Here is a 26,011-nt window from a genome sequence, read left to right as displayed (position 1 = left end):
GGATGTTAAGAGTAAGAGAAATAAAGAGTCTGGAAAGAATGGGATCACTCAGGCAGGAAAAATATTGACTACTGGAAGAGGACAGTATCTTGAGTATACTACAGGCTGGTATCAGGGAAATAAATGAAAGGTAAAATTTAGTTTAGTAGGTTTTTGTTGAAGAATTTCACAACACTCTGATTAAGGAAGAAGAAGAGCTGAGGAGTGCATGAAAATTGGTCAGCAGAGCTTGCAAGCAAAAAAAGGAAAACAGAAGAAAAACTCTGCTTTTATTGAAGGTGATAGTGCTAAAATACCATTGTGTGGTAGCAGAAGAGGATTTCATTTCTGGATTTTTTCAAGGACAGTTCCGCATTCCGGGAATTGAATAAGGTGAGAAAGGAGGTTCACGTATGTAGAGAACAGGTTTATTTGTCTAAATACTTTTTAAACCTAAGGTCTTAAATTTTTTGCCTGGAGAGGAGTACAAAGCAGTTGAATGCTAGAGAAAAGGAGTTAAGTGAATCAGTTCTGCAGTCAAGAGAAGGAGAAAGGAGGAGGAATCAAGGACAATGTAGAACTAAAAACTGGGTTTTATAAGTTAAAGACCAAAAACATCCATGTATCCAGTGCTGCAGATTGTTACTGCAGCACTCTTTATTATATCTGATGCTGTGAACATATCCTCCAAATGTGCAATTAATGTCCTTTGATGGACACTTTATTGACAAGCCTATGAAACAATACAGTTACATTTACTGCCCTGAAGGCCAAATGCCTCCTTTGCTTGTGCCATGTCACAAACAGCTTGTAAGGCTGAAAATGAAAGTCCTTCTTTATCCATTATGTGTAATTCAATAGTACACTGTAAATACAGAAATCGTTCTTCAACAATTGTTCTTGAATTGTTTGAATAGTACATCTGCAGCATTTAAATGATTTACAATCCATTAAAAACAGCCACAAAAAGCAGTCAGCATTGGAACAACTCCTTGCAATTTGTTTGTAAATATTCAGTGCATCCATTCATACGACAATCATAATATACAAATCTGTCTTTCAGAAATAGCAGATTGAAGACAGGTTAGGTATTGAGGCTTCTTAGAGAGCCTTCATACTAAACAAGGTAAGAAAAGTGCAATAAAAGAACCAATATTATTATTTATTTATTGCAGATATGAAGAGTGAGTAGCATCCTGTAGCTGTGTAGCTTTAGGCGGTATTTATATATCTACTTTTTGAATTGTCTTCAACCCATTACCTACTAGTATGATTTGAATGGCAGAAACAACCAGAGTTTTCACAACTCTTAAAAAAAGAAAATGCCTGTAATAAATTTTTACATTAAAAAAACTAGGATGCATTCAGCTATTTTTCATCTAGACATGCTAAGAATGAACAATTTTCTTCTGTTATAGTTACATACATATCCGATGTGTATGGATTGACCCCAGAATGTCAGGTATTTTTCACCTTTGGTAGCATGGTTCCCAGCATCTCTCTATTGTTGTCAGTATCCGCGGTTTGTTAAATAACACATTTATTCATAATAGGATTTTTCTTTAGTGCAGTTTTTACTATCTTGGTATGCTGTTGAATTTTTCAGGTATTTGTTTTAATTTGTTTTATTTTTCCAAATGATACTCGATAGTACTTGTTGAGTATGTCTGGCCACCACTTTGGACTCCGAATACTGCTACGCTTTTGAGATCACCATGCCCTTGAAAGACAGCTGCACAAGAAGCATATTTACAAAACATAGGTTTAGCCTAGAAAAGCCTTTTTTTTTCCTCTCTCTCTCTCTTTTATAATTGACTATAGAGAGGAGAGACAAGCAGCCTCTTCTGAGGGCAATTCCAGTTGGAAATCTCCCTGGGGGAGCTATTCCCTTAGGAAAAGTTGAGGAAGATTAATCTCTGTGAATGCCCACCACAGTTTGTTTTTGTTTGATTCTTCATTTCTCTCTTCCTTTCTCTCTTCCTTTCTCTCTTTCCCTCCCTTTCTCTCTCCCTTTCTCTCTCCCTTTCTCTCTCCCTTTCTCTCTCCCTTTCTCTCTCCCTTTCTCTCTCCCTTTCTCTCCCTCTTTCTCTCTCTCTCTCTCTCTCTTTCTCTCTCTTTCTCTCTTTCTTTCTTTCTGGATTGGTCACATTCCTGAATTTTGTGATATGCAGGTTCTGTACAAAAAAAGATCTAGAAGGACAAGATTAGAGAACAATTCATGTTGGAAGGGACTTCTGGAGGTCACCTAGTCCAACCTTCTTCTCAAAGTATGTCTACTTAAGAGCAGGTCAGTCAGAAAATTAGAGGAGTAGGGAGCTGTACTGTGAGATTTTTCTTTTGAAGTTGGATTAAGATCCTGGTTGGCCACTCTAAAAACTGAAGATCCCCAGATTACCAGTTGAAAGTTCATAGAATCACAAAGTCATTGAGGTGGGAAGGGACTGCTTGAGATCTAATCCAACCTTCAGATCCTTCTCAGAGCAGGGTCAGCTAAAGCAGGCTGCTCATGGCCATGTCCAGTCAGGTTTTGAGCATCTTCATGGATGGAGAGTCCACAACCTCTTGGGCAACCTCTTGGGCAACTTATTCCAGTATCTGACCACCTTAATGGTGTTTTTTAAGTTTAAATTGAATTTCTTACATTTCAATTTATGCTGATTGGCTCTTGCTGTTTCACTGGGTACCACAGGGAAGAGTCTGGCTAAGTCTTCTTTACTCCCGCCCATCAGGTATTTATACGTGTGGGTAACATTCCCCCAAGCTTTCTCTTCTCCAAGCTAACAATCTCAGCTCTCTTAGCCTCTCCTTATACGAGAGATGCTCCAAATCTGTAATCATCTATTTCCATCACCATTATTTCACACTAATGTTTACCTCACAGTATACCAACATCTGGAGAACTAAGACAACTCCCTGCAAAAGATGAAGAACCTGCGTACTTATGTTTCATAGGGAGATTACCTGCTGCTGGGCTTTATGAGAGACATCATAAAACTTTAAAGGGCTCTGTCATAAAAGCTGTATTAAAACCACCAAAGAGCTTTCTGTGAATCCTCGCTGGAATTGTATTCAGATGTCTCCTGGTACTTTGGTCCATATTTCAACTCCCTCAATACTGAGATCTGTGAATGGTCACTAACAACACTAATATGTTCAGTATTGACATAGATGTTAGTATTTGACTCCACATTGATACTGGAATCATTTGGTAGATTGATTCCCAATGCAATCATCAGTCATTGATTTGTGTGTTTGTTTTTGTTCAGGATCTGTAACATTTTCAAGGCAGTGACCTGTTCTTAAGTGGCCTCTGGAGGAAGCGATCTCACTCCACTGACTGCAGCAGGAGTTTTGAGAGTCTGACTTCTTGATATAGACATAGTTAGGAAGAATGAATATTTTTACTGCATGTCTAGCCAGTGCAGCCATCTGCTTCAGGGAGGTCGATGTTAATTTATGCATCTACAGGAATGATCAAAGAAAGAAGTGCAAAAAGATATTGGGGCACGTTATAGCTGTTCTCACAGTTGTATCATTAGGTAGTGGCGAGTAGAATGTATTTGAGCAGGATCATACTGTTCTTTAGAAATTTGACTTTGACTTTTCAAGAAGTTTGAAGCAGTACCATAAATATGACTCTACCATGAGTATTGCTTATTCATAGGACTAAAAACTTGTTTTCAGTATGTATATTAGTCAGTGAGTGAGCAAAACTGTAATTTCCCAATATAAGGTTAGAGAAATTCAGGTATGATTCAATTCTGCAGCTTCCTTAAGACATGATCTGCTGCAGATACATATAGAAAACCTGTACTTGGGCAAACTTGAGGAGAAATTGGATTTTCCAGCTGTGCTAAGTGTGTACAATTCGGAGTTGTTCTGTATTCCCTACCCTTTAGGATTCCTTCCACCCAAAGCTGACTAGAGCCAGTGCATGAGGGTCACCAGCAGTGACTGTAAAAGGGCAGTCTTTTAAACAAGAAAATGTGAGTATATTGTAACTGATGTTCTTTAAAATATGTAGTCTGTCTTGGTAGAGCTCTATGCTGTTTGGCTAGACAGTTTTCAATACTTAAACAAGCTTAACTCTACCTTGGTCAGCAATCATTTAAGCATTGTTGACATAATGACTAATATCAACATCAGGAGCGTGAGGAGAAATTGCTTGATCCGGTCTTCACAGAAGAACAAACTTGGAAATCTGCTTATCTTTGTTTTAGTTTGCAAGGGGATTAGTATTTATTTACCTCTTGTACTTCAATTCCAGTTTGTCATTATCTAATACTTCTCACTTAAAATGAATTGTTATTTAGCCAGAAATATACTGTTTTGCGTTTCCCTATTATCCTGCAAAATTATAGAAAAAGTAATTATTTTTCTAATTCCTATTAGTATCATCTCCGATAGGTGTGGACTGTTACTGTAGGTCTCCATTATATTATTTTCACTTTCATAGTATTATTTATGTGGTAAGTATTCTATTAATAGACCTTCAGAAATTGCCTCCCTGACTGAGAGCCTGCTCCTATCTGTAATTTACAATATATAGCACAGTTTGATATATGTAGTTTTAGAATACTGTATCCTTTTTTTTCTTTTGCTGTAATTGCTAGTATAAGTACAATCCAGAATAGGATTCACCTTTTTGTAGTAGTGCTACATTTGAACATATAGTTAAATGATTTCCTCTGTAATCCTCCAGGCTTCTTTCCTGCACTACTGCTTTCAAAATATCAGTCTCCAACTTGGTATACAAGATCATCATCTCTAAGCATGACATTTATCTGTTGAATCTCATTTACTTTAATTTTGACCATTGCTAACCTTGCCAGATCATTCTGCAATTTTAATTTTTGCAGCTGCGTGTTTGCAAAGCATGATTTTTAAAGATTTCCTGGGCTACTGTGCTGTGGCTCATGTCCAGTTGCATTAGTATAACAGGAAATCTTGTAATTCCCCTTTGCAAAAGGAACCAGATGCAAGACAATGTTTCATCCTGACTAATGTGATTTTTATTTTAGTTTTGGAGGTACAGTTAAACATTATTGCAATATGCTAAAATCGTAAAACTTCTTCATAATTCAAAACCTACATATTTTGGAAGGGCTTGAAACTTTTTCTTACTTGAAAGTGGGGCAGTCTTCAGACCTCCTAAGATAATACATGTAGACCTCATGACACTGAAAGGCAAGCAGAACATAAGGATAATGTCTCTTTAATATAAGAAATAGCCAATATAGGATATAAGCACCCTAAGAGGCAAGCTTCTCATCTTGTTTTGCCTATTGTTCCTTGAATGCCCTAAGAAGGGAGAAACTGAGGAAGACACAGAAGAAGGTTTTGAGAGACAGTGTCACTCAGTGCAGAATATCTGGCAAACATGAAAGTTTTACCGAGCTTGTTCCATTCACGAGTGGCATATAATTATCCTGGCCTTTTATTGTCAGATGGCAACAGTTGGCAAAACTATACTTTGCAGATGTTTTCAAGATTGTAAGTCACTTTAAACTGTTCTCATTCTATCAAGATCAGAGGAAATTAAGAATTGTTGTTTCACTAAAGGAATTACCTTACTGTTTGGATTTTCCTAAGAAGCATCTAAGTAAAACTGTTCTTTAAATACAGCCTACCCTGGTACACGACAGATGAGGTCGTACTGACGGGTTCTGGGTCCCCAGTTCTTTGGCCTTTTCAGGGCAGTCAGCATGCACAGGCAAGACACTTCTCTCAGCAAAACTGTCAATGCCTCTTCTAATGAAGGGAGTTTGCTGTGCTCCTTGACATATACATTATCCAACACGCAACAAAACCAAAGACTATAAAAAGGAGAAAGCAGCCTGCTGTTGAACACTGTTCTCTAAGTTAGGTAATTAAAAACAATTCCCTGCAGCATTTCTCAGCTGAAAAAAATCGAGTCTTTTCTTACTTAGATTGCAAGCCAGAGCATGAAGTAGAGGCATTGCTACTTGCTCTGGAAGATGACCAACATCTGATTAGAGGTAGGAGAAGTATATTTCTGTTGACCCTGTTGTTCCTTCCTGTTGATTACCAAGTACTTTAGCAGGGTTCAGAGAGAAATAGAAATGCCCTGGAATGACTGTAAAACTAATCTCCCAAGATTGCTATGAGTTGTTGTTTTTCCATTTCAGAAACCATATACTTAGCACCTTCTGTGAAACCCAGTGGTACCCTGAATTTATTCAGTAATTGCATGAATGAATTGAAAAATTCAGTGAGGTTGAAGTACCAGCAGCATCTGAGTGACACAAAAGTGTAAAAGATGCGTCTTTTCACTCACAAGAATGTCCTTTTGAACTCATCTTTGTTACTAATCATTTTCTTAATGGGGAAAAAATCAACATTTATCTACAAATTAGAACACCGTTCCACAGCCAGTCAGTCAACGACCTGTCCACAGTATTGTGATCTCCGTTTTTTGTTATTTCCTCTCATTTTTCTTAGAAATGATGTCACCTTGAAAAGGACTCCAACTGGTACAAATGTTGAACAGTCTAATAGGTTATATAGGAACTTGTAATGTGTTATCAAGTGCTTTTCTTAGTACATTAGCATTAGCTTTGAAAATAGACTCAATTTCAATGTTTCTGTCCCAGTGCTGAAATCTGTCATGACTCTAGGGTAATTAAGAGATCATCGCTCTTTCTGACCTTTGGACTCTGTTGGAATCATGATCAGCTAGTAATAAGAATGAAAGTGATAGTTTCACAAAGCCAAACTATGGAGTTCATCTCTGATGTGAGAGAAAAATGGCCTCACCACATGCAGAAATAGGAATAGAAAACATATTATTTCTAAATAACCACAGTGCCATCCTTGCCTGGTATCCATCCTCATACGAGGATAATCAAATTGCATGACTACAAATGGAAAAGGGGGGGAAAAAAGGTATTTTCTTTCCACGTACAAATAATTCAGAAGTTTTAAAATATTAGGAGATCTGATATCATTCAACTGCCTACATGATAGATAGGATAAAGAAACACTAGAAAACTGCATATCAGTTGAGAAATGGACAAATTATTAATGCAGCAGCAGTCGAATGAGTACATGAATTTTTTAAAGTAATTCAAGAGGAATGTCATGAAAGGATGAGGGCTGAGAAAGCTAGGCAAGATACAACACACTGATAAAAATGTAATAGTCTGAATGTTTATTTCCATCTACTCCTTCCTATTATTATTATTACTATTATTATTATTATTATTATTAGGTGGTGGTGGTGGTGGTGGTCTGTAACCTGTCTGACAGATTTTGATGCACAACTACCGGCAAGTTCTGTGGATCATCTTTGTAGGCCTTTTGATAATACTGACTTCATTAGGAATGTAGCAAAAGGCTTCCCAGGTATGTCTGGGAACAAAGCATAAATCCCTTGAAAACTGTTTCAGATTTGATGGTATTACTGCATTTGGAAGGCTGGAATCTAGAAATGAGAGTGTTTGTTTCAGTTTCATAGCATTTAATTTCTGGGAGTTCAGCATGTCCTGTACAGGATCAGAAATCTTTCCGGTTCCAACTAATAGTTAAATTATTCCCATGATAGAGAGAACATCTCCAACATAAGGAAGAAATTTTGTTGAGTGAATCCCAGGATGGCAGCAGATGTCAAGTTAGTATTGTCAAAACATCTGCAAATTACTCTGGAGGATTTGGCGTTTTGTTGTTTGTTTTTTCTCCATTGTTCAAATATTTGATTCCAAATACTATTAAGATGTAGTCTCTTTAGAGAAATAAGATTACAGATACTGCTCTGTGGCTACTGTATCTAAAAAGTCCAGGTGTCTTTTCCTTCCAGTATGAAATGCAAGTGTTTTTTCCATCATAATACAAATGTCTAATTTTCTTTTCTGTTTTTGATCTAATTCCTCTCACAAGGTTTCACTACATATGATCATTATACTATTTTGTGCAAAAAATAAAATATAGTTTTATAAAACTGTGGACAAGGAGACCAGTTGATTGCAATATTTGCCAGTCTTAATACTTCCTAATTAATGCAGCTGAAATACACTACACTGTCTTTTACTCATAATAACATAAGATGTGCAAATTATCATGGTTGCTTGTAAGGAATATCTTCTGTCTCAGAAAACATTCTAAGAGAAAATTTTTTGCATAGAAAAAGGGAATGACAGGTAAAATAAATGAAGTGTGTCTGTTTAGGAAGAAGTATTTTATGCATAATTATTTCATATCCTTGCAAATTAGCTACATCATATGTGTCTAGGAATTACAAAAAACTACTAATGCACTAAGGATGTACTGGAACTTACTCTACAATTCTGTTTCCCATTGCATCTTACATTTTTGTGTAAGTGCTTGCTATGCAAGATTCCAGCAAGGACAAGCTGGCTGCTGGTGGTATTGATTCTTACTGTTTTGTTTTAGATATATTTCATGGAAGTTAAATATATCTGTGTCAAACTCTGCTTATTTACCATTTATTTTTCTAACATTGCTGTAGCATGTAAAAATACAGGTGTACAAGCTGTTAAGGTAATGATTCTGGAATGTAAGTGAAAATCCCCCCAAAGAGGCTAAAACAGTCTGTTGGCCTCCTGCAAAGTGGGGAATGGGAAAGAGGACGAGCTTCCAGAGGAGGTTCTACAAGAGCCAGCAGAGATAGGAATGAGGCTAGGGCATGATGCAAGTCAAGTAGAGACAGAGCATGTAGTGTCTCTAGGGGCAAAACTGACCTTTTTGTTCACGCATAGGCTGTCTACTCACTACCACAATATAAATAAGAAATAATATTCAGAAACTACATGTGGAATACTAATGCAGATATTAAGATAGCCTTTTTAAAAGGTGGAGGAATAAATACTGTCACTTGAGTACAATAAAGTAGCTGTATTTTAGTATGAGACAGACACTTTAAACACAAGTTTGGTGTTTCCTGTTAACTTTTGCAGGGAGCTAGAAATATTCACTGCAGTGGCTATTGAACAATGCATGGACATTTCAGTACATCAGAAGCCTATTTCTTAGTGTGTACCAAGTTCCACATTCATGCAGGATGGCCCTCTACATGCTCTACTTCTTGCTTTTGATTGTTAATTAAATGAGAGAGAATATTTTGTATTTTACTTCATGATACTTTATTTACTGTATACTGCTACGATAGAACCTTGAGTAGGCTTGAACCTTGTAAAATTGTCCTGTTTTGGGCAACTCTCACTACAAAGAAAAGCCTTGCAAAATGCTTTTGAAGATCATGTGCTTTAAATATAAAGTAATAAACAGGCCAAGGTTGCTCTTTAAACAAGCAGAACTCAGATCTGCCGAGATGGATTGAATGCAGAGGGTTGTAAACAAATTTTCCTTTCCACCAGCTTCTTGAGGAGTATGTGCTCTCCATCAAGCTTTTGCTTTCCAGCTGATACCTTTCAGTAGCCGGCTGCTATTCAGGCTCCGCAGGCTTCTTTATTCCAGCAGCCAGGCTTGGTGGCAGGTTACAGTCTGCCATGCGCAAGACTCTGCTCCTGTCAGCCCCTCCACTTGGAGACTGACAGCTCGCTAGATGCACTCTTGGCTTCCCCAGTATTGCAGGTCAGCCGTTTGCTCTTGGAGGGAGTGTTCGCCCTCTTCCGCAGGGATCCTGCTGAGCCAGAGTCCAGGAGCCAGGACTAGATGGGCAGCCCTCTGTGATCCAACTTCACCCTTTTAGCGAAAGGTAGAACCTAGCACAGAAAATGGAAACAAACCAGTTCTGACATCCATTACAACTATCAGTTTCATAGCAGGAATTTATGGCTTTCTAAAAATATATATATAGTGTTGTTTATTACTTCAATAGGATAGGAATAAAGCTTGAAAATGAAATCCTACCAAGAGTCCATGCAAGTGCTAGCCATGTCTGTGGAATAACCCTGGAGGCTTTTTAATGGGTTGCTCTCAAATCTCTGTAGGCAGGGAAGCTAACAGAAGTTTATCTTTGGAATTGAAGGCACAGATTATTAATTGCATTTAGACTTGGCACTTATAAAAATGCTCCTGACAAACAGATTTCCTGCAAAAGAGTATTATGTGGGTGCTATTTGCAGCATGTTTGCAAAGGCTCTGTGTTGGTATTTCCATTATAAAACACTTTTTTTCTGTGCTTTCAATAAAAATTCACTCCAGGCTGAACCTTGGTATGTCAGATCTTAGTTCTTGATCAGTGGTTGTTTTTACCAATTTTCCAGAAAATTCACTGAGCTAGGGCTTTTTATGTTGTACAAAGGTTGAAAACGGTGTGGAGGGGAAGAAATAAGGGAAGGCAGCAGTAGGGATGTAATTGATGCAGTTGGTTCGTATCTCACTGGTTGCTTTTTCTCTACAAGAAATGCTTTGCTCCTGGCATCATCTGTAGACCATTTGTGCTCTAGCAGAATATATTAGAGTTCTTTTTAGTGCATGACATTCTGCACATTGCTACATCTGTTGGAAAATATTTTAACAGCTACATAAATCTTTATCAGGGGCACTTTTTACCCAATAATCATGAGGCAGTGACAACTGAAAATTATAACAAAATACAGTATTATGTAAGATGATATACTGCATTATATTTTACATAATTTCTGGTTCAGTGGAGGCAGAAATCACCACTTTCAAATTATGAGGTACTTGGGTTTTTTTTAAATTTCCTATACTGTTATCCAAATTATATATCTGGGTGTGTTAATCAAACCATTTGGAAGCACTGGGTCATTCTGAAAATAAAAATTTTCTTTAGAGGTCAATAATGTGAAATAAACTACCATTCTTATGTCTACTCAGTTTATGTCTGACTAGAATTGAAATGCTGAGAAATGAATTCTAAGTCTCCATCTAACTACTCAAAGATAGCAACAGCTTCACTGTTGTGAACACTTTTGCCCAGTAAAGCTGCAAGCCATCAGCTGTGTTTGCAAGCTTGTGTTGGTAGAAGCTTGCTTCGATGTACTTCTTGTTTTCTTGAGCTTGCTTTCCCAGGTTCTTATATCAGCATATTGGTAGTATATTGCTTTTCAGTCTGTGGCTTTGTTTTGTTTGCTTATTTACTTAAATGTTCCACCTATTTTCCATCATTATTTATTAATTGCATGCAATATGTATTATATAATTGTTTATTTTTGCTATGGTAGGATGCCAGAAAGTGTCTCAGATATTTTTGGTAGTTGTCCATTACCCACAGTCTCAGCCACTTTGATATGCCTTGGAGCAGCTTATGGCATGCTTGTATGTGAGGTCTGCTTAAGCTGTCACCTTTAAGTTATGGAAACCTGGAAAAAAGAAGTTAAGCTTTTGCTGACCTGCCTTGAAATAACCAATAAATTCAGCTTGAAGTCATTGTAAAGGAACCCGAACAGCAGCCTTAGACGAGAACCAGTTCAAATGACATTTTTGCTGAAACTTTGTTGTAGCTGCTAATTTTGGTGCAAGTCTTCCCATACTGACAGCACTTAGATAGCCTTGCAATAATGTAGAAACATCCAGATTTAGTAGCACAAGAACCACGGTAAAGCTTCATTTTTACCACTGGACAGATATAAACGTTAGGTGAAACAGAAATTTAAGAGCCTTTGGAGCCTTTTGAAAGAGGTGAGTGAGAACAGCCTTAGCAACTGTGCATCTTGGATCATCTCACAAATCAAAATGCAGGTCTCCCAGTAATTATAATAGTCCCATTTTACTTTGACTTTCAGAGGCTTACTGTAAAAAACATTGCAGTGAAGATTCAAATACTCTCAGATAAAAGATTTGAATCTAAAGGTATACAGCAGAACTTTCTGAGTTACAGAGGCTTTTATATTGTTCACATAAGAGAGTAGCAGTGCTCACTTATTTCTGAGACTGGTATATCTATGCTACAGAAAGACTTAATATATGTGGATTTCTGAAACAGCTTAATTCCAAAAAATGGAATGTTTGGGAATGTTTCAACCATTTTAAATGAAAAATGTGGGTTAACCTAAATACAAGTTTTAAAATATTTAAAATTTTTATAGTATTAGCTAAAGTAACATTTTGAATTTGAGTAAGGTCCTTGCTCTTCCTCCCTCAAAGGTTTCATTCAAACAAAAGTTTGTTACAAAGGATTTTCTCATATCAGATCAGATTTTTAGTCATAATCAAAAAACTAAAGCCACTGTACTCAGTTACATCAAATCTTTAAAAGTATTACAAATATATAGAGAACTTTCAATATATTCCTAGTAAGAAATACCCTTAGACTGTTCAAGACACCTGTGTTCCTATTCAATCTTATTAGTAATGGATGTGAGAACAGTTAAGCTATGTAACACTCCACTTCTTTAGCTGAAAATATAGTTTATTAGTTGAGGAAACAGAATTCTGAAAATGGTACCAAATTTGTAGATACATGGGAAAAAATGCTTTTAGGAAGGAATTAGTTTAGGCCCTGAGCAAAGCTATCAGAGACAAAATAAAAAAACAGAGTGAAATAAGCTTAAATACCACCAGATCAAACATGAGAATTTCTTCTTTTAGGAGACTAACTAAATCAGTGACTCAACACTTAGATCTCCTGTGATGTTATTTATAGCATAGTGGACAAAGGGGTAAAATAAAAAATATGACTATTTCAAGAATCAATCTTATTTTTTCAGAGAAAGAATAAAGGTAACAATAGCCAGTTAGATTCTAGGTTTATATACATTATGAGCCATTTAGGTCCCTGTTCTGAAACTTGATAAAATCTGGAAACTTATTCCATAAAGACAGCAAAACTGTATGCTTAAAGATAACTGTAGGCACATCTCTGTATTCGAGAGTGTGATTTCACTAAGTGAAATAGAGCCTCTTCTGCAAGATACCAAGCTTTGTTGATGTATTCTTTTGTACCTTACGGCATATGAATTTTTGTTTTTCAGCTCTGAGGGACAACAGAATTGAGCTGGTTCGAGCTTCGTGGCATGAACTGAGTATCAGCGTCAGTGATGTGTCTCTGTCGGATGAAGGGCAGTACACCTGCTCTTTATTTACTATGCCTGTCAAAACTTCCAAGGCTTTTCTTACCGTTCTTGGTGAGTATAAATGACTGAGCATACCAATGTTAAAGAAGCAAGTGTTTAGACTTCTCAAGCTTTGGCATATTATGATAAGAATGAACTTTTCTAAAGTTTAGCAGAAGATGCATGTAAATACGCAATCTTATTTTCCTGTCATTGATTATATTCAGAGTGTTGTGCTGAAAAGTAGCACGCCTCTTATTGTTTGTGCTGTGGCGGGATAATGAATTACAGAGCACACAAATACTACAGTATGAGTGCTCCGTAAAATGGACATAAGCTCTACTTCCCAAGCACCAAAAGGGTGAAGAAGGTTCATCTCCTAACACTGTACTGTATAGAGCAGAGGGGAGAAAATTAGAAAGCATGAAATCAAAAAAGGCTTTAGAGCTTTATAGGTTTTCCAAAGCTGAGCATTTTCTTGGCTAATCTCGCTTTCTTTTTCTGTCTATAAAGTGCATATTTTCACTATATTTGCTGCTTCTTTTATGCTTTACCCTCTAAATGCTCTGCTGTTTTCCCAAAGGTTATAGATACACATAGAAAAGCAAGAGATTTGTAGAGATGCCCAGGAAATAAAGTTTCTGCTTGAAGCTTTATATGATTCTATGAATGTCAGTAGCCCGGTCAGCTGAAATTGCTATAGGTCATTGAAACACACCTGTGTACCTAAAAGGTTATATGATTTTAAAGAGAGATTTTTATTCCTGTCTCCTTTTTTGTCCCTGAACTTAACTCTTTTTTTTTTTTTTTTTTTTTTTTTAATAGACAGGCAGGCAGGCAGTTGAATTAATAGGACTAATGTAAGATATTCTCCGTGCCAGTAATATTAACCTTAATCTAGACAGGGAATTGGTTTTGTGCATAGGATATGAAATATGTCTGTCTTTCTGTCCTTGTGAGACTATTTTACAAAAATATTCACAAGTTTGCTATTAAGGACAAAAAATACCCACTCAAAGCAGAGTATTCTGGAATAACAACTGCCTAAGATTACTTTTTTTTTTTTCCTGTAGAGATTCATCTCATGATCTAAACAATAGCTGAGTAGGCTCAACCTTTTAAATGGCAGAATGACATAGAAAGGTGTTACAGTGACAGAAAAAAAATCTAGCCAATTTTTGTTAATCAAAATAACTTGATCTTTTACAGTCCATTTAGTTTTACCTTTGTTTTTGTTTTTTTTAATGAACTTTTCCCAACATCAGCGATTTTCTGTCCAAGAAGGCAAGCTACAAGGTTTAAGAAACCTCTCTTCTTTCATTTTGTATTTTTAATTTTCTGTTTCAACATAACACTTCAAATCTCAAAACACATTCTACCTGAGAATGGGATGTTTTCCTTTGAAATATATTACATCTTTCTAATCAGATAAACTATCTATGGGCTAATGATCTTTTCTTTGACTGCTCTGATACAGATTAGAAGACTTGAGTGTCAAGGTATTATAGTAGATGCTATTTTACATCCTGAAAGAGAGGAGTAGATTTATTACAGAAATGTCCTCTGTGATAGGTACTGCTGCTTGGTTTTTATGTACATTATTTCTCATTTTCGAAAAGAGATGTAAACAAACCAAACTGTGAAATACAGGACACAGGATCAATTACTGTGACTGATTCCTTTATCTAGCCACAAATATGAATTCATCAAAACATTTCAGATGCAAGTTCTAACCTTAATGATATTTTCAGAGCTTTTAAAATTACAATCATTAGAATCATCTTAAAATAAGTTATTCTTGTGTTTTCCAAAGTCAAATGGTTTTATGCATGCAGTGATTAAATATTCCCAATTCTATTCAGAATTTCTTACTTAAAATCTTCCATGGCTTATTGAAAAACAACCCTTTCCAAATGTAATATTGTGTGTATGGTATTTTGTGATCATAAGGCCTCTTCCAAAGCACTCTGTATCAGCTAAAGAATTCTCTGGAGCCAATGGATGGTGTGATAGCTGCTGGTTATTTCATTACGTGTTTTCTGAATATAAAGAAACTCCTGTATTTCTTTTCATCCTGCCTTTTCTCCTGGATTTTTGTGTTAGAATCTTCACAATTCATGCTTGATCATTTCTTCTGAACTCAGATGAGTTCAGCTTTTTGTTGCTAGCTTTGTTTTATTTTCATAATTGTACTTCTAATATACTTTGTCATCCTGCTTACTATACAGACCAGTTTAAACCTAGTAATAGCAAGTCAGACTGGACCTGAATGCAGAAAATACAGGATATAAGAAAGAAGATAAAGTTTTAAAGTACAAAATAATCTTGTTTTCTTAAAAAAACTAGATAGTATCTGTTCTCTGAAATTCTTTAGAATCAACGACAGTTCAGGTTGACAGTTACGTTTATAATAGGAAACAGGATTCAGTGATACCAATTTTGATAGAAGACAAGGAACTAATTATTCTATTTCCAGAATTTGGAGTATATGAAGAAATTTAGTTGGTAATATATTTACGGAATCAGTTGGCAATGTCAGAGACATTTTACTTGTTTGCTTGTTAGGTGTCCCTGAGAAACCACAAATTACTGGATTTACTTCACCAGTTATGGAGGGAGAGAGGATGCAGCTAACATGCAAGACTTCTGGGAGTAAACCAGCAGCTGATATCAGATGGTTCAAGAATGACAAAGAAGTTAAAGGTATTTAAAAGGACTTTCACATAATATGGTCCAATTGTCAAAACTATGCATTATTTAGAATTACATTTTAAATATACTTTTGTAAAAACTGTGGTTAATAGAAAAGTGTTACTGAATCAATGATAGTACATACCTAAGGAATTGATTGTAATTTGCTGTAGCGGCCATATAACTAGCTTTTTATTTTTTTTCTTCAAGCTGTTAAAACATATTTTGAATTGCTCTGAACTCTTTCCAGCATACTAAACTCAACTGTGATGCTTCATAGGAAAACATTTTACAGAATTGTTGTTGTCACAGTCATCCCACTCACCCAAGATATTTTACCTTTTCATTCCTTTTTGCCCATGCACTATGACATATGTCTTATTTGGTCAGTTGCCAGTTTTATGTTATGCTCCTCTAAGTGAAGTGACTGGGTGAGGTAGAACAATCTGGAAGACACAGGAGATTGCACTTCCCACAGGGGCACTACTGAGCCTGCTCAGGTGAGGAAGACTCAGGTTGTACCAACTGAGGGAGTCTCAGCAGGGAACAGGGAGCTTGTAGCTGAGGCAAGGGTGCTGAGAGTCTGCTGGGAGGAGCAGGGAGAAGATGGGCTTCAGAGAAGGTTAGAATAACTTCTCAGGGACCAGGGGAGTTGCACAAAGGTTTTTGTAACTGAAAAAGTCACTGGGTGACTAAAACCAAAGCTGAAAGCAAGGACTTTGCTTTGAGGATGCAGCGAATTAGGCAAGAATTGCATGTAAAAGCTTGGTACTTCTTTTCTGTCTTCTCTTTCACTGTGTGTGTTCTAGATTTAAAACTAACTTTTCTAGTCCACATTCTTATAAAGCTTAGGATAGTTGAAAATCCCTTTTGGTGAACGAATAGGGATAGCCTTCCTATAAGGGAAGGCTTAGTTATATCTACTGCAAACAGCTGAGGTGCCCATTATAGCATATATGAATAAAACAGGTAAGATATTGGTATTTGTTCATGTCACCTCTGTTCATTCTGCTGTAAGAGTAAATCAGTAAATTACTGGAAATCCAACTTTTCTATGTAGTTATTTAAAAAAACTTTTTTAAAAAATATCTGCTTTGTCTCTTAATTCGGATAAGTGTTACTGGAGACAGGCAGGAACTTTAGGCTCCAATCATCTGAAATGTGTTTGAACTTTTGTAACAAGGAAAAGAAATAGGGAAACAGAGACCCATTCTTTCCAGCCATTGGGAGATCTCTAAGGAAACTGCTGACAGAAAAGTAGCACCTTGTCAAACGTAATTAAAAAGAAGGATTTAACAGCACAGCTAACACATATGGCACAGCATTCCAGAGATCCTGTCATACAGAAGAGATGACAGGATGAAAATGTTAAAGAAATGTAAAGACTGAAAATAACTGTAAGTAGTGTTAATACTTTTAGAGAACCACTGGTCTGGTATGCGTAGGAAGAAGGAATACATCTCAAAAGATTTTTTTTTTTAAAGATTGTATCTTACAGTCTGGTGTAATAACTTTGCCTTTTCTTTCAGCTGACATGTAATTGAAGCCAAGCAGGCAAATTGGTGATTTGAGTCTTCAACTAACATGCTGTTCTCAACATTTCTTAAAGGGGTGGTTTAAAAGAAAGGGGGAGAGGGAGACAAAAAAGATGTGTGAACAAGAGCAGTGAAAGAGTAAAACAGAAATGAGAGGAGAGCACTGAACACATTCATTGCAGTTTAGTTTTCTAGGTCTTCTGAAGAGCACATTGCCATTTTCACAAAGGTTAGAAATAAAATAACCTAACCAGTTTGTGGTGGCATCAGCAGAAGTTACAATAGCTTGTGCACTGCAAAAGGTGAAATGATAAATCTGAGAAAATAGATATGAAATTATATGCTAATGCAGCTGACATTAAAGGTTAGGAGTTCGTCTGTCTAGCACCAGTAAATCCAATTGTGTTACAGTATATTATACGTGGTGCAAAAGAATATAAATGATGCATTGAGTTCAGAGTTGCACCAAAGGGGAAAAAAGCCATTCTAAAATTGTAGCCCCATTGCTATTAGTCAAAAAAAGAATCCTTATCTGGTAAAAGAATACTGTATGATAGAGTAAATGTTAATAATAAGAGAGTCTAAATGTGAAGTACTGGATACTATGCCTTTTACTCTAGTGTTCTGTCTCTCATATAGGTACCAAATTAACAAAGCTATCTGCAGTTGAACACTCTAGTCATTTCTCTTAGGTCCTACCTGCTCCAGTTTGTTGACATTTCTAAAAGGAGATTAAGAAAAGTACAAATATAGGAGAAGCTAAATGCACAACTTTTGTATAAAAATTGTCTGGTTTTGCCATAAAATTTGTTATATGCTACTTCAATAGTATTATGTAAAACCTTTTCTTTTAGGTTTCAGGAATTTTTTTAAATGGATTTTCTTTTTTTTCCTTCTAGCAAAATTGGGCCTCAGAAATAAATAAGAGCGTATCAGTTGATTTTGTAATAAGAAATTAAGACATTTTAAGTGAGTTTATGCATTTTTAGTATATGCAAAGCATTCAGAGAGGTATTGAACTTTTTGTCTTGATAAACACCTAAAAGGAGAAGGAAACAGAGAGAAAACAGAAAAGAGAGAAAAGCCATTTCATGGCAGAACTTGATTTTAAAAGTAATCAAAAATCATATTTGCCTTGTAAAAGCAGGAAAAGTATCTTTTGAAAAGATGAGTGTTTCTATATAGATGTTGTGCGTATGCACTGTTGGTATGCACTGAGTGGTTGTCAACGAAAAATAAATGATAGATGTTTAATTTATATTATTTTCCTTATCTTAACTAACTTAACTTAAACTAGTATCAGCCGCAAAACAGTTGTATCTACATCTGTCTGAGAGAATCGTGGAGTAGTATAAGTTGGAAGAGGCCCACAGAGATTATCTGGTCCAACTCCTGTTCAAAGGTTAGAACAGGTTGCTAAAGGCCTCGTCCAGTTCAGTTTTGAAAAACCTCCAAGGACAGAGATTTCACAGTCTCTCTGGGCAATGTTTCAGTATTTGAAAGCCCTTATTGTGAAGAATTTTTATGTATAGGTATCTTGTCATGTACAATTAGAATTTGCCTTGGTGTAACTTTTGTCCGTAGTCTCTCACCTTTTGCTGTATACCACTGAGAAGAGTCTGGCTTTTTGTTCTTTATGGCCATGTACTTGCAGACAGCAGTTTCATCGCTTTCTAATTGTCTCTTCTTCAGGCTGAACAAGCCCAGCTGTCTTGGGCTCTCCTTGTACTTTGTGTGCTCCAGCCACTGACCATCTTGGTGGCCCTCTGCTGAACCCACTGCATTTTGCCAGTGTCTTTCTTGTACTGGGGAACCCAAAACTGGGCATGGTGTGCTCTAGGTGCAGCCACACAAGTGCTGAATAGAGGAGAATAACCCCTTCCCTTGCCTTGCTGGCTATGCTGTTACGAATGCAGTCCAGTCATTTTTTAGCTTTCAACCATGTAAGGACACACTCTTTAATTATGTTCAGTCTGTCCTCAGGACCCCCACTCCTTTACTGCAAAGCTCCTTTTTATCTAGACAATCCCCTACTTGTTTGATTGCAGTGAATTCCAGAGAATATGAATATTTCTCTGTAATGGATATTTTTCCTTTTTTTTTTTTTTTTTTTTTTTTTTTTTTTTTTTTGCTTTTAAGGGTAATTATTTAAGAGAGAGAGGACTAGCAAGAAAATAAATGAAAAAAACATGGGCTAACATAGACATATTTACAGATCCTGTAAAAACCCTAGGTAAACATTCCAAATGCTAGCATATGGTAATATGCACACTGCCTCATCTTTACTGCTACTTTAACCAGGTGGGCTTACGTTAAGTTTACAGAGGTAATTAAGGAGTTAGCTCTTCCAAAAAACAGATGTCTAGAGGAAAGCTTCTAAATGTCTATTTAGCAAATTAAATAATTGGTTTTGTTTTTCTAAAGGATTAGCTGTCACTGAGATTAAAGTTGTTGATGTTTTCAGGAGCTGTCTGTCCTCTACCTGAAGTTACTAAGCACTGGGGTGGGTGCCTTACTTACGGATGGAGGGCTGTTTATATAGGTGCTTATTATTATTAAACTTGGGACCCTAACTTCTGGAAAAAAATCTCCTATATTTGCTTTAAATATTAGCAAAGGTGTTTGCTTTTTGATTATAACAGCTTTACTTTAGTCCTGGTCAATATTTTTCTCACCTTTTGATCCTTAAATCTTAATAGTCACCTTGGCAGAAATTGAAATCTGCTTAAAGCTGAGCAACCAACATGCAGAAAAATGATTGTGTACAGGAAGTAATTATTTCTTAGGGAAAAATTGAAATTGTATAACTATGTGGCCTCTTCATCTATCTGGAGACAGTGAAAAAGACTGTCTTTCTGATTTCAGAGATACTTTTAACCTAAAAGGAAGTAGCTTAAACCATTTAAGATTTGCTTTCTAAAATTGATATTTCATGGAAATTTTATTTAGGTCATCTCTTCTAATGGGACTTAGTGTAATTTGTAAAACTGAAGTCTCTCACATTTTCTTTTCCTTTTATTAGGACACAGAGGATAAATGCAATCTCAGTGGAATTTAATATACGTGTTTATATATCTATATATAAATCTTTTAAAGCCATCATTGTAACTAATCAATATTTTGAGGAAATAAACAAAATCAGTGGTTAATATAAGTAGCTGGGAACCAAGTAAAACAATTCTAAAATATGTGTAAGGAGATCTAATATTAGAGTTAATACATGATAACTTCTTAAAATAAATGTCATGTTTTTTGGATATTCAGTTCTGAGCTAACTTGTGTGCCCTACAATGAGACTTTCTGAATTTGAACCTTAACCTTGAACAGGGTTGAGTGCTTCTTGAGTATACAGTCTCTGAACCTGTAGGCACCCAGCACCAACTTGGATAAAACCTTACTAGATCTACACAAAAACAGTAGGCCAATTTAGCATAATACCAAGCAGTAAATGAAAGATATCTTTTGAATAATTTTACTTCCAGTGTGGTTGGGACTTGTCTGTAGATTACATTAACTACTATGACATGATGATTATTTACAATTGTTTGTTGCCATTGATGTCTGTACTTTGGGTTAGTTTTGTTCACAATTTAACTTAGTTCTAGCCAAACAAGAATAAGCAATGAATAAAATAAGCACAGGGTTAATGTGACTATATGCAGCTTCAGTTCACTTGGCTTCAGTGATATTCATGTATTGCCTTACTAGCAAAGATTATAAGCATGGACTTAGAAAATTTAACATTTAGTGACACTGTGAATACTTAAGGGGAGTGAGGGTGGGAGGAGACCATGCGTTTCTAATGAAATGCAGAGAACGTTTATATCAAATGAGACCTAAACATATGAGAGAGAACCATGAAAGGAATTTCCCTCTAAGTGCAGTATCATTTAGCCAATTTTGAATTTTTTTTTTCTGTATATCTCCTGCTTTGACGGCAGGAGCAAATTGTGGAATAACTATAGTATAATAACTTTTGTTTTAAAGAGATCAATATAGAGATGAAAGAGATTTTTTCAAATAAATTTAGTAGATAATGTAGCTCTCTAATGTTGGATTATTTTTCCTAAAAATATTGGAGAGAAAATTGTTTGTTTATTTTTCTTTCAGATGTTAAATATTTAAAAGAAGAAGATGCAAATCGTAAAACATTCACAGTCAGCAGCACGCTGGATTTCCTAGCAGATCGCAATGATGATGGTGCAGTTGTAAGTTGCAGAGTAGACCATGAGTCCCTAAACTCTACACCTCAGATAGCAATGCAGGTTCTAGAAATACACTGTAAGTAATGCACGTTATATATGTTTGTTTTTATAGTTTTGTTTTGCCTCTGAGAAAAATTCTATTGTGGGAAAATTGTTAGGAAGAAACAAAAACCTCTGGTACAGTGAGTGTAGGTAACTTTTAGCTTAATTTTGTGTTGTTTTTACAGGAGTAACTCTAGAAAAGTGGAAGAGAGCTTTACCGGTGAAAAGACTAACGGACAGAGTTCCTGGTTAGATTTGAGAAATGATAGGAAATGCATTTGTGATTTTTGGTCATTATTTTAGCAAACTCAAAGAGGTCTTTAACATCAATGTCATAGTAGTTCACAATTTTGCTGAAAATATCCTAGAAACATAGAACAAGGTTATGAAGAAACAAAGTCTGAAGCAGACTGCATTACTAACTTTGCATCCTGCTAATGAAACTCTGTGTAATGCTGTTAAAAACAGGAGTCTATGAGAAAAAGGCTTTTAGAATTTGTTTTTAGGACTTGTCTACAGGATGTTACTCTGGATAAACTTCAGTTGTTTTCTGTCTCTGTATAATGACTTACTTTTTCAAGTAGACTTTTTTTGGAACTGGAGGTTTCCAGAATTCTTATAAAATAGGCAAGAAGTAAAATCAATCCACAATGAGTTTGTTCATGTGATGTTTTATACCTGTATTCCTAAGTATTCAGTTTCTGTTCTCTAATTACTGCATTTCTACAATACGTTGTTTCACAGTTGAATAAGCCTGCCAGTGTATCTGTGTGCCCTACTTCAAAGTCACGTTGTCCTTTGAGTCACTTTTTCACTTACAAAGTCTGAGGCACTCAGGAGAACACCTTTTCAAAATCAGATGACATTTTCGTATTCACTTGCTCTATAACCACCTTCTTTCACTGTACCTATGTTTGGACTTTTGCAGAACACCTGTACTTGATTGCCAGCTGGAGGAAACAGGCATCTGCAAAATGTCATCAGCATAAGTGAAGGAAAGAGACCTTTCATAGATCTGTTTCTATGAACCTATTATTTTTGCAAGTGATGCCATTAATGCATTGGAGCAGGGTCCATAAAGCAGACAAGCTTCCAGTAACTGCAGCTAGCTCCCAAGATACCATGTCAAGGATTGCTGGCACATATTACTTGCTTCTAAACAGAGGACATTTCTATAGGCAGCTAAGACTTGTAGCATATGTAAAATTCACTGATGACAAAAGCACTGCATGCATAGAAGCAGACAGGCATTGCTAAAAATGTCATCTGCAAAAGTCTGAAAATGAGGAGGCTATGGATTACAATCCATATGTAATGTATACTGAAAATAACTTTTCAGATATATTCTACCTTTCATTTTACTGACTGAGAGCAAAGACTTTCTCCACAAACTTAGCTATTAAATACTTGCCTCCCCAAACATATTCAAATGGCATCTGTACTAGAGACATGAATCTTTAGTAGTTCTATTTCCTTGAATTCTCAAATCCCACAACCATCAGCCACTGAGCTGGCCTGTGCCTTCATTTCCAATTCACTTGCTATTCCTCCAATGCCCTGCTCAAGATGTTGGCAGCACAGGAGATAAACCAAATTGGATGGATCAGTAGATACAGAAACAGGAGAGCTATAGAAAGTTTAAACAGAGTCACAGTGGCTGCAATGTAATGTGATTCAAGGTGAAGGTTCTGATTTGTATGATGATCATAAAGCAAAGAAACCTTTCTATTGCTTCCCATATATGAAGCTTCTTGAATACTCATAGTTTCCTTCTCTTTTGTACCCTAGATAGCAAGAGACTACCTTGCTAAATAGCAGCAGGGTGTATCTTCCTCTTTGCCTGTTGCTTTATTTTTGAGTAAGACCTTTCTCTCTCTTCTGTGGATTCAGCAAAGTTCTCTAATAAAGACAGCCAGCACACAGCATTTACAATTACTAATATGCTTCTTGTTGCTGCCCCCTCAGGCTGCCAACTTATCAAAGCCACACTGCACAAGTAAAATGACTCTTTATGCTTGCTGCTCGCTCCATTAATTTTCCACCAATCAATTTAATACTCTCCAGCTGTGGTATAGAGTCATTATACAGGGATAGATAAGTGAGAAATGTGCCAAAATAAGCATAGGTTTAGAAGAGAGGGTGGGTATACCATTTAAAACTTTGGAGAAAACAATATATTTTTAGTGGTGACTAAGACCAAAACTGTTATGTGCTTTTCCTTACCACACGCAACTCCATGGTCAACATACTCAGCAGCCTTATTCTGGCCAATTTCTAAAGAAAATTACAGAAAAAGAAAAATTCAGGGATGTAAAGACATGGTTCAGCAGAGAGCATGGAAGAAAAGAAAGCAGAAGTATGATTTACTGGAGCAATCCCAAAGACTCTGAATGGAGTGCGTTGCACTGGAGCTGAGCTCCTTGATTTTATTCTCCTATTCTGCCTCCTGGTATTACTCACCAGGATAGCTGGTATTGCTGCAGTTATTGGAAGCTGCTCACTATTATCCATCAACTCGTACAACTTCAAACATACAAGATACATCCTATTTGTATTAATGAGAATCATACACACAGGACCCAATGTGGGCTGACCCAATATATCCTCAGTACCAGCAGAGAGCAGTTCAAAAATGGTACTGGTGAAACACAAATGAATTATGAGACACCATGAGAGGTGTCATGAACGTTTGTTAGTTTGACGTGCTATGTGTTCTGAAAGGCATCCTCCCAGAAATCACAGCCAAGCAGTGCGGCATTGCCCCAGGGGCATTTCAAGCATGCAGAGAGCTCTGTGAATAGAACAATAAACAGGTACCTTAAACTGCTGAAACAGAACAGTACAGATGGACTTCAGCTAATAGGGAAGAAATGCACTGGATTTGTCATCACCCACTAGAAGCATGCTTTGATTTTAAACACCCTCCTAAAATTTGAAGACTGTGATCTTTGGTGCATGGATGGTCCTTATGAATTACCAGTGCATCATCCATCAACCAGTGCATATTTCTAGTCCCTGTTAGAAATAAAGGACAGTAATAAATCATCTAGCCATTACTGTCCTGTATGGTTTCACTCCATGGTTAGGCTTGAAAGCAAAAACTCTGTTTTCTAGCACTAGCCCTACTGACAGTAGACAAAACAGATGTAGCTTCATCAAAACAAAAAAGCAAAGAAAAAGGAAGCCAACCGAACAGCAGGAACTACAGCATTATATCCGTATCCAGTGAATGATAGGTAAAGAAAAAGGCAAACAGCAGAATGGTTGGAATGACAGGATTTTACTTCTGTCTAGTGAATGATAGAATAAAATTAAATCTGTCCTAGCTGATGGGACTATATAAAATGGATATTTGTAATGAGTCCATGGGGAGATGTAGAGATGCCTACAATTCCACAAAGCTGATTTTATCATTGGCTTTAATAGAAAGTAAACTTCAGAAAACTCAAACCAATATTGTCATTAGCAGTGATATCAATATGGAGTATATTTTATTCTTTTTTATTCCCCTCTCAGAAATCTTACATTTTATTGGTGTGACAGAGGAATCAAATCAGCTTTCACCAGTAGTATTATAGTATGTGGCATGAAGCTGAGAACAAAACTGTCAAGATAAAGTTTTTAGTTTTCCTCTAATATACATATATATAATAAAAATAACTTCTGAGCCCTTCTGCTGTTCTTTTCTTTTTGTTTGAATGGTTGGTTCCAGAACTGGAGATTGCCTTTATAACTTGCAGTTTGACCAAAAGAAGGATATCTTGAAGGAAACCATGATCAGTTCTTGAAATATTGGGAAAGTGTGTCAGTTGTCACAGGGCTTCCCTGATTAGTTTTGCAGACTTCAGATGTTAAAATAATCTGGATGTTACTCTACTCCAGGCTGTGGGATAATTAGCTCCTCTAATCTTTTGAGCTTGCTTTATCACTAATTTATGTTATGCCTCACTTGTGCTTAGTCCAGTTCATCTATATGTCATGGTCTCTGCACTTCAGGGCAGCCCAGTTGCCCAGTTGTTTCTGTTGTGCTGAAAGATTTGGCTGTAATTTAGTTTATGCTTGGCCAGCCGAGGTTTGTGGTGGCATGACACTGCTTGCTGAGTTTATTTTTCCACTGACCCTTACTGTCAACGGTAAACCTAAAATAGACTCTCATCCCCCATGGCTTTGCTCTGAAGTTTGCTTGTCAGCCTAGCTGCCACTGATTATTAGGAAGTGCTTCTTGTAAGTGATGAATATAAATCTGAAAGGAATGTTTGGCTTCACTGTTTACTTCTGTGTTCAAACTAAAACAGGGGTGCATTTTTTTGTTTTTGTATTAAAGAATCACAGGTGCAGAAGTTCAATTTTGAAAGCCTCTTGGTAAAATATTTATGGGATTATGTACTGTAAGTCCTCATATACTCTCCGAGAAGACATTTGAGGGCAAGTACCACTTCTGGTCCAGATCCAGACCGTGACTTCATTCTGCTTATTCCTCCTCAATGTCCCAGATATGTGGTGTGTGTCTTGGAAGCAGATGCTTCACTTTCTGTGCAGGTTTCATCTGAGCAGGAGCCAACGTGTTGCTTCCTACTGAACAAGAGTGCTGTAAAATTAG

The 26,011-nt window shown here is 36.5% G+C and overlaps 1 protein-coding gene across 4 annotated transcripts in view; it reads left to right on the top strand.

Moving 5' to 3' along the window:
* The window catches only part of CADM2 (cell adhesion molecule 2), a 675,129-nt gene that overhangs the window by 532,746 nt on the left and 116,372 nt on the right, over positions 1 to 26,011 (top strand). For all 4 annotated transcript variants that reach the window (XM_026093288.2, XM_026093287.2, XM_026093286.2 and 1 more), the window contains 3 exons: positions 12,858 to 13,010; positions 15,504 to 15,641; positions 21,275 to 21,445. In XM_026093288.2, coding sequence (XP_025949073.1) covers positions 12,858 to 13,010; positions 15,504 to 15,641; positions 21,275 to 21,445 — 462 coding nt within the window. The remainder of the gene's footprint in view (positions 1 to 12,857; positions 13,011 to 15,503; positions 15,642 to 21,274; positions 21,446 to 26,011) is intronic.

Source organism: Dromaius novaehollandiae, chromosome 1 (genome assembly GCF_036370855.1).
Source record: "Dromaius novaehollandiae isolate bDroNov1 chromosome 1, bDroNov1.hap1, whole genome shotgun sequence".
Lineage (NCBI taxonomy): Eukaryota > Metazoa > Chordata > Aves > Casuariiformes > Dromaiidae > Dromaius > Dromaius novaehollandiae.
This window is presented reverse-complemented; position numbering and strand designations above follow the sequence as displayed.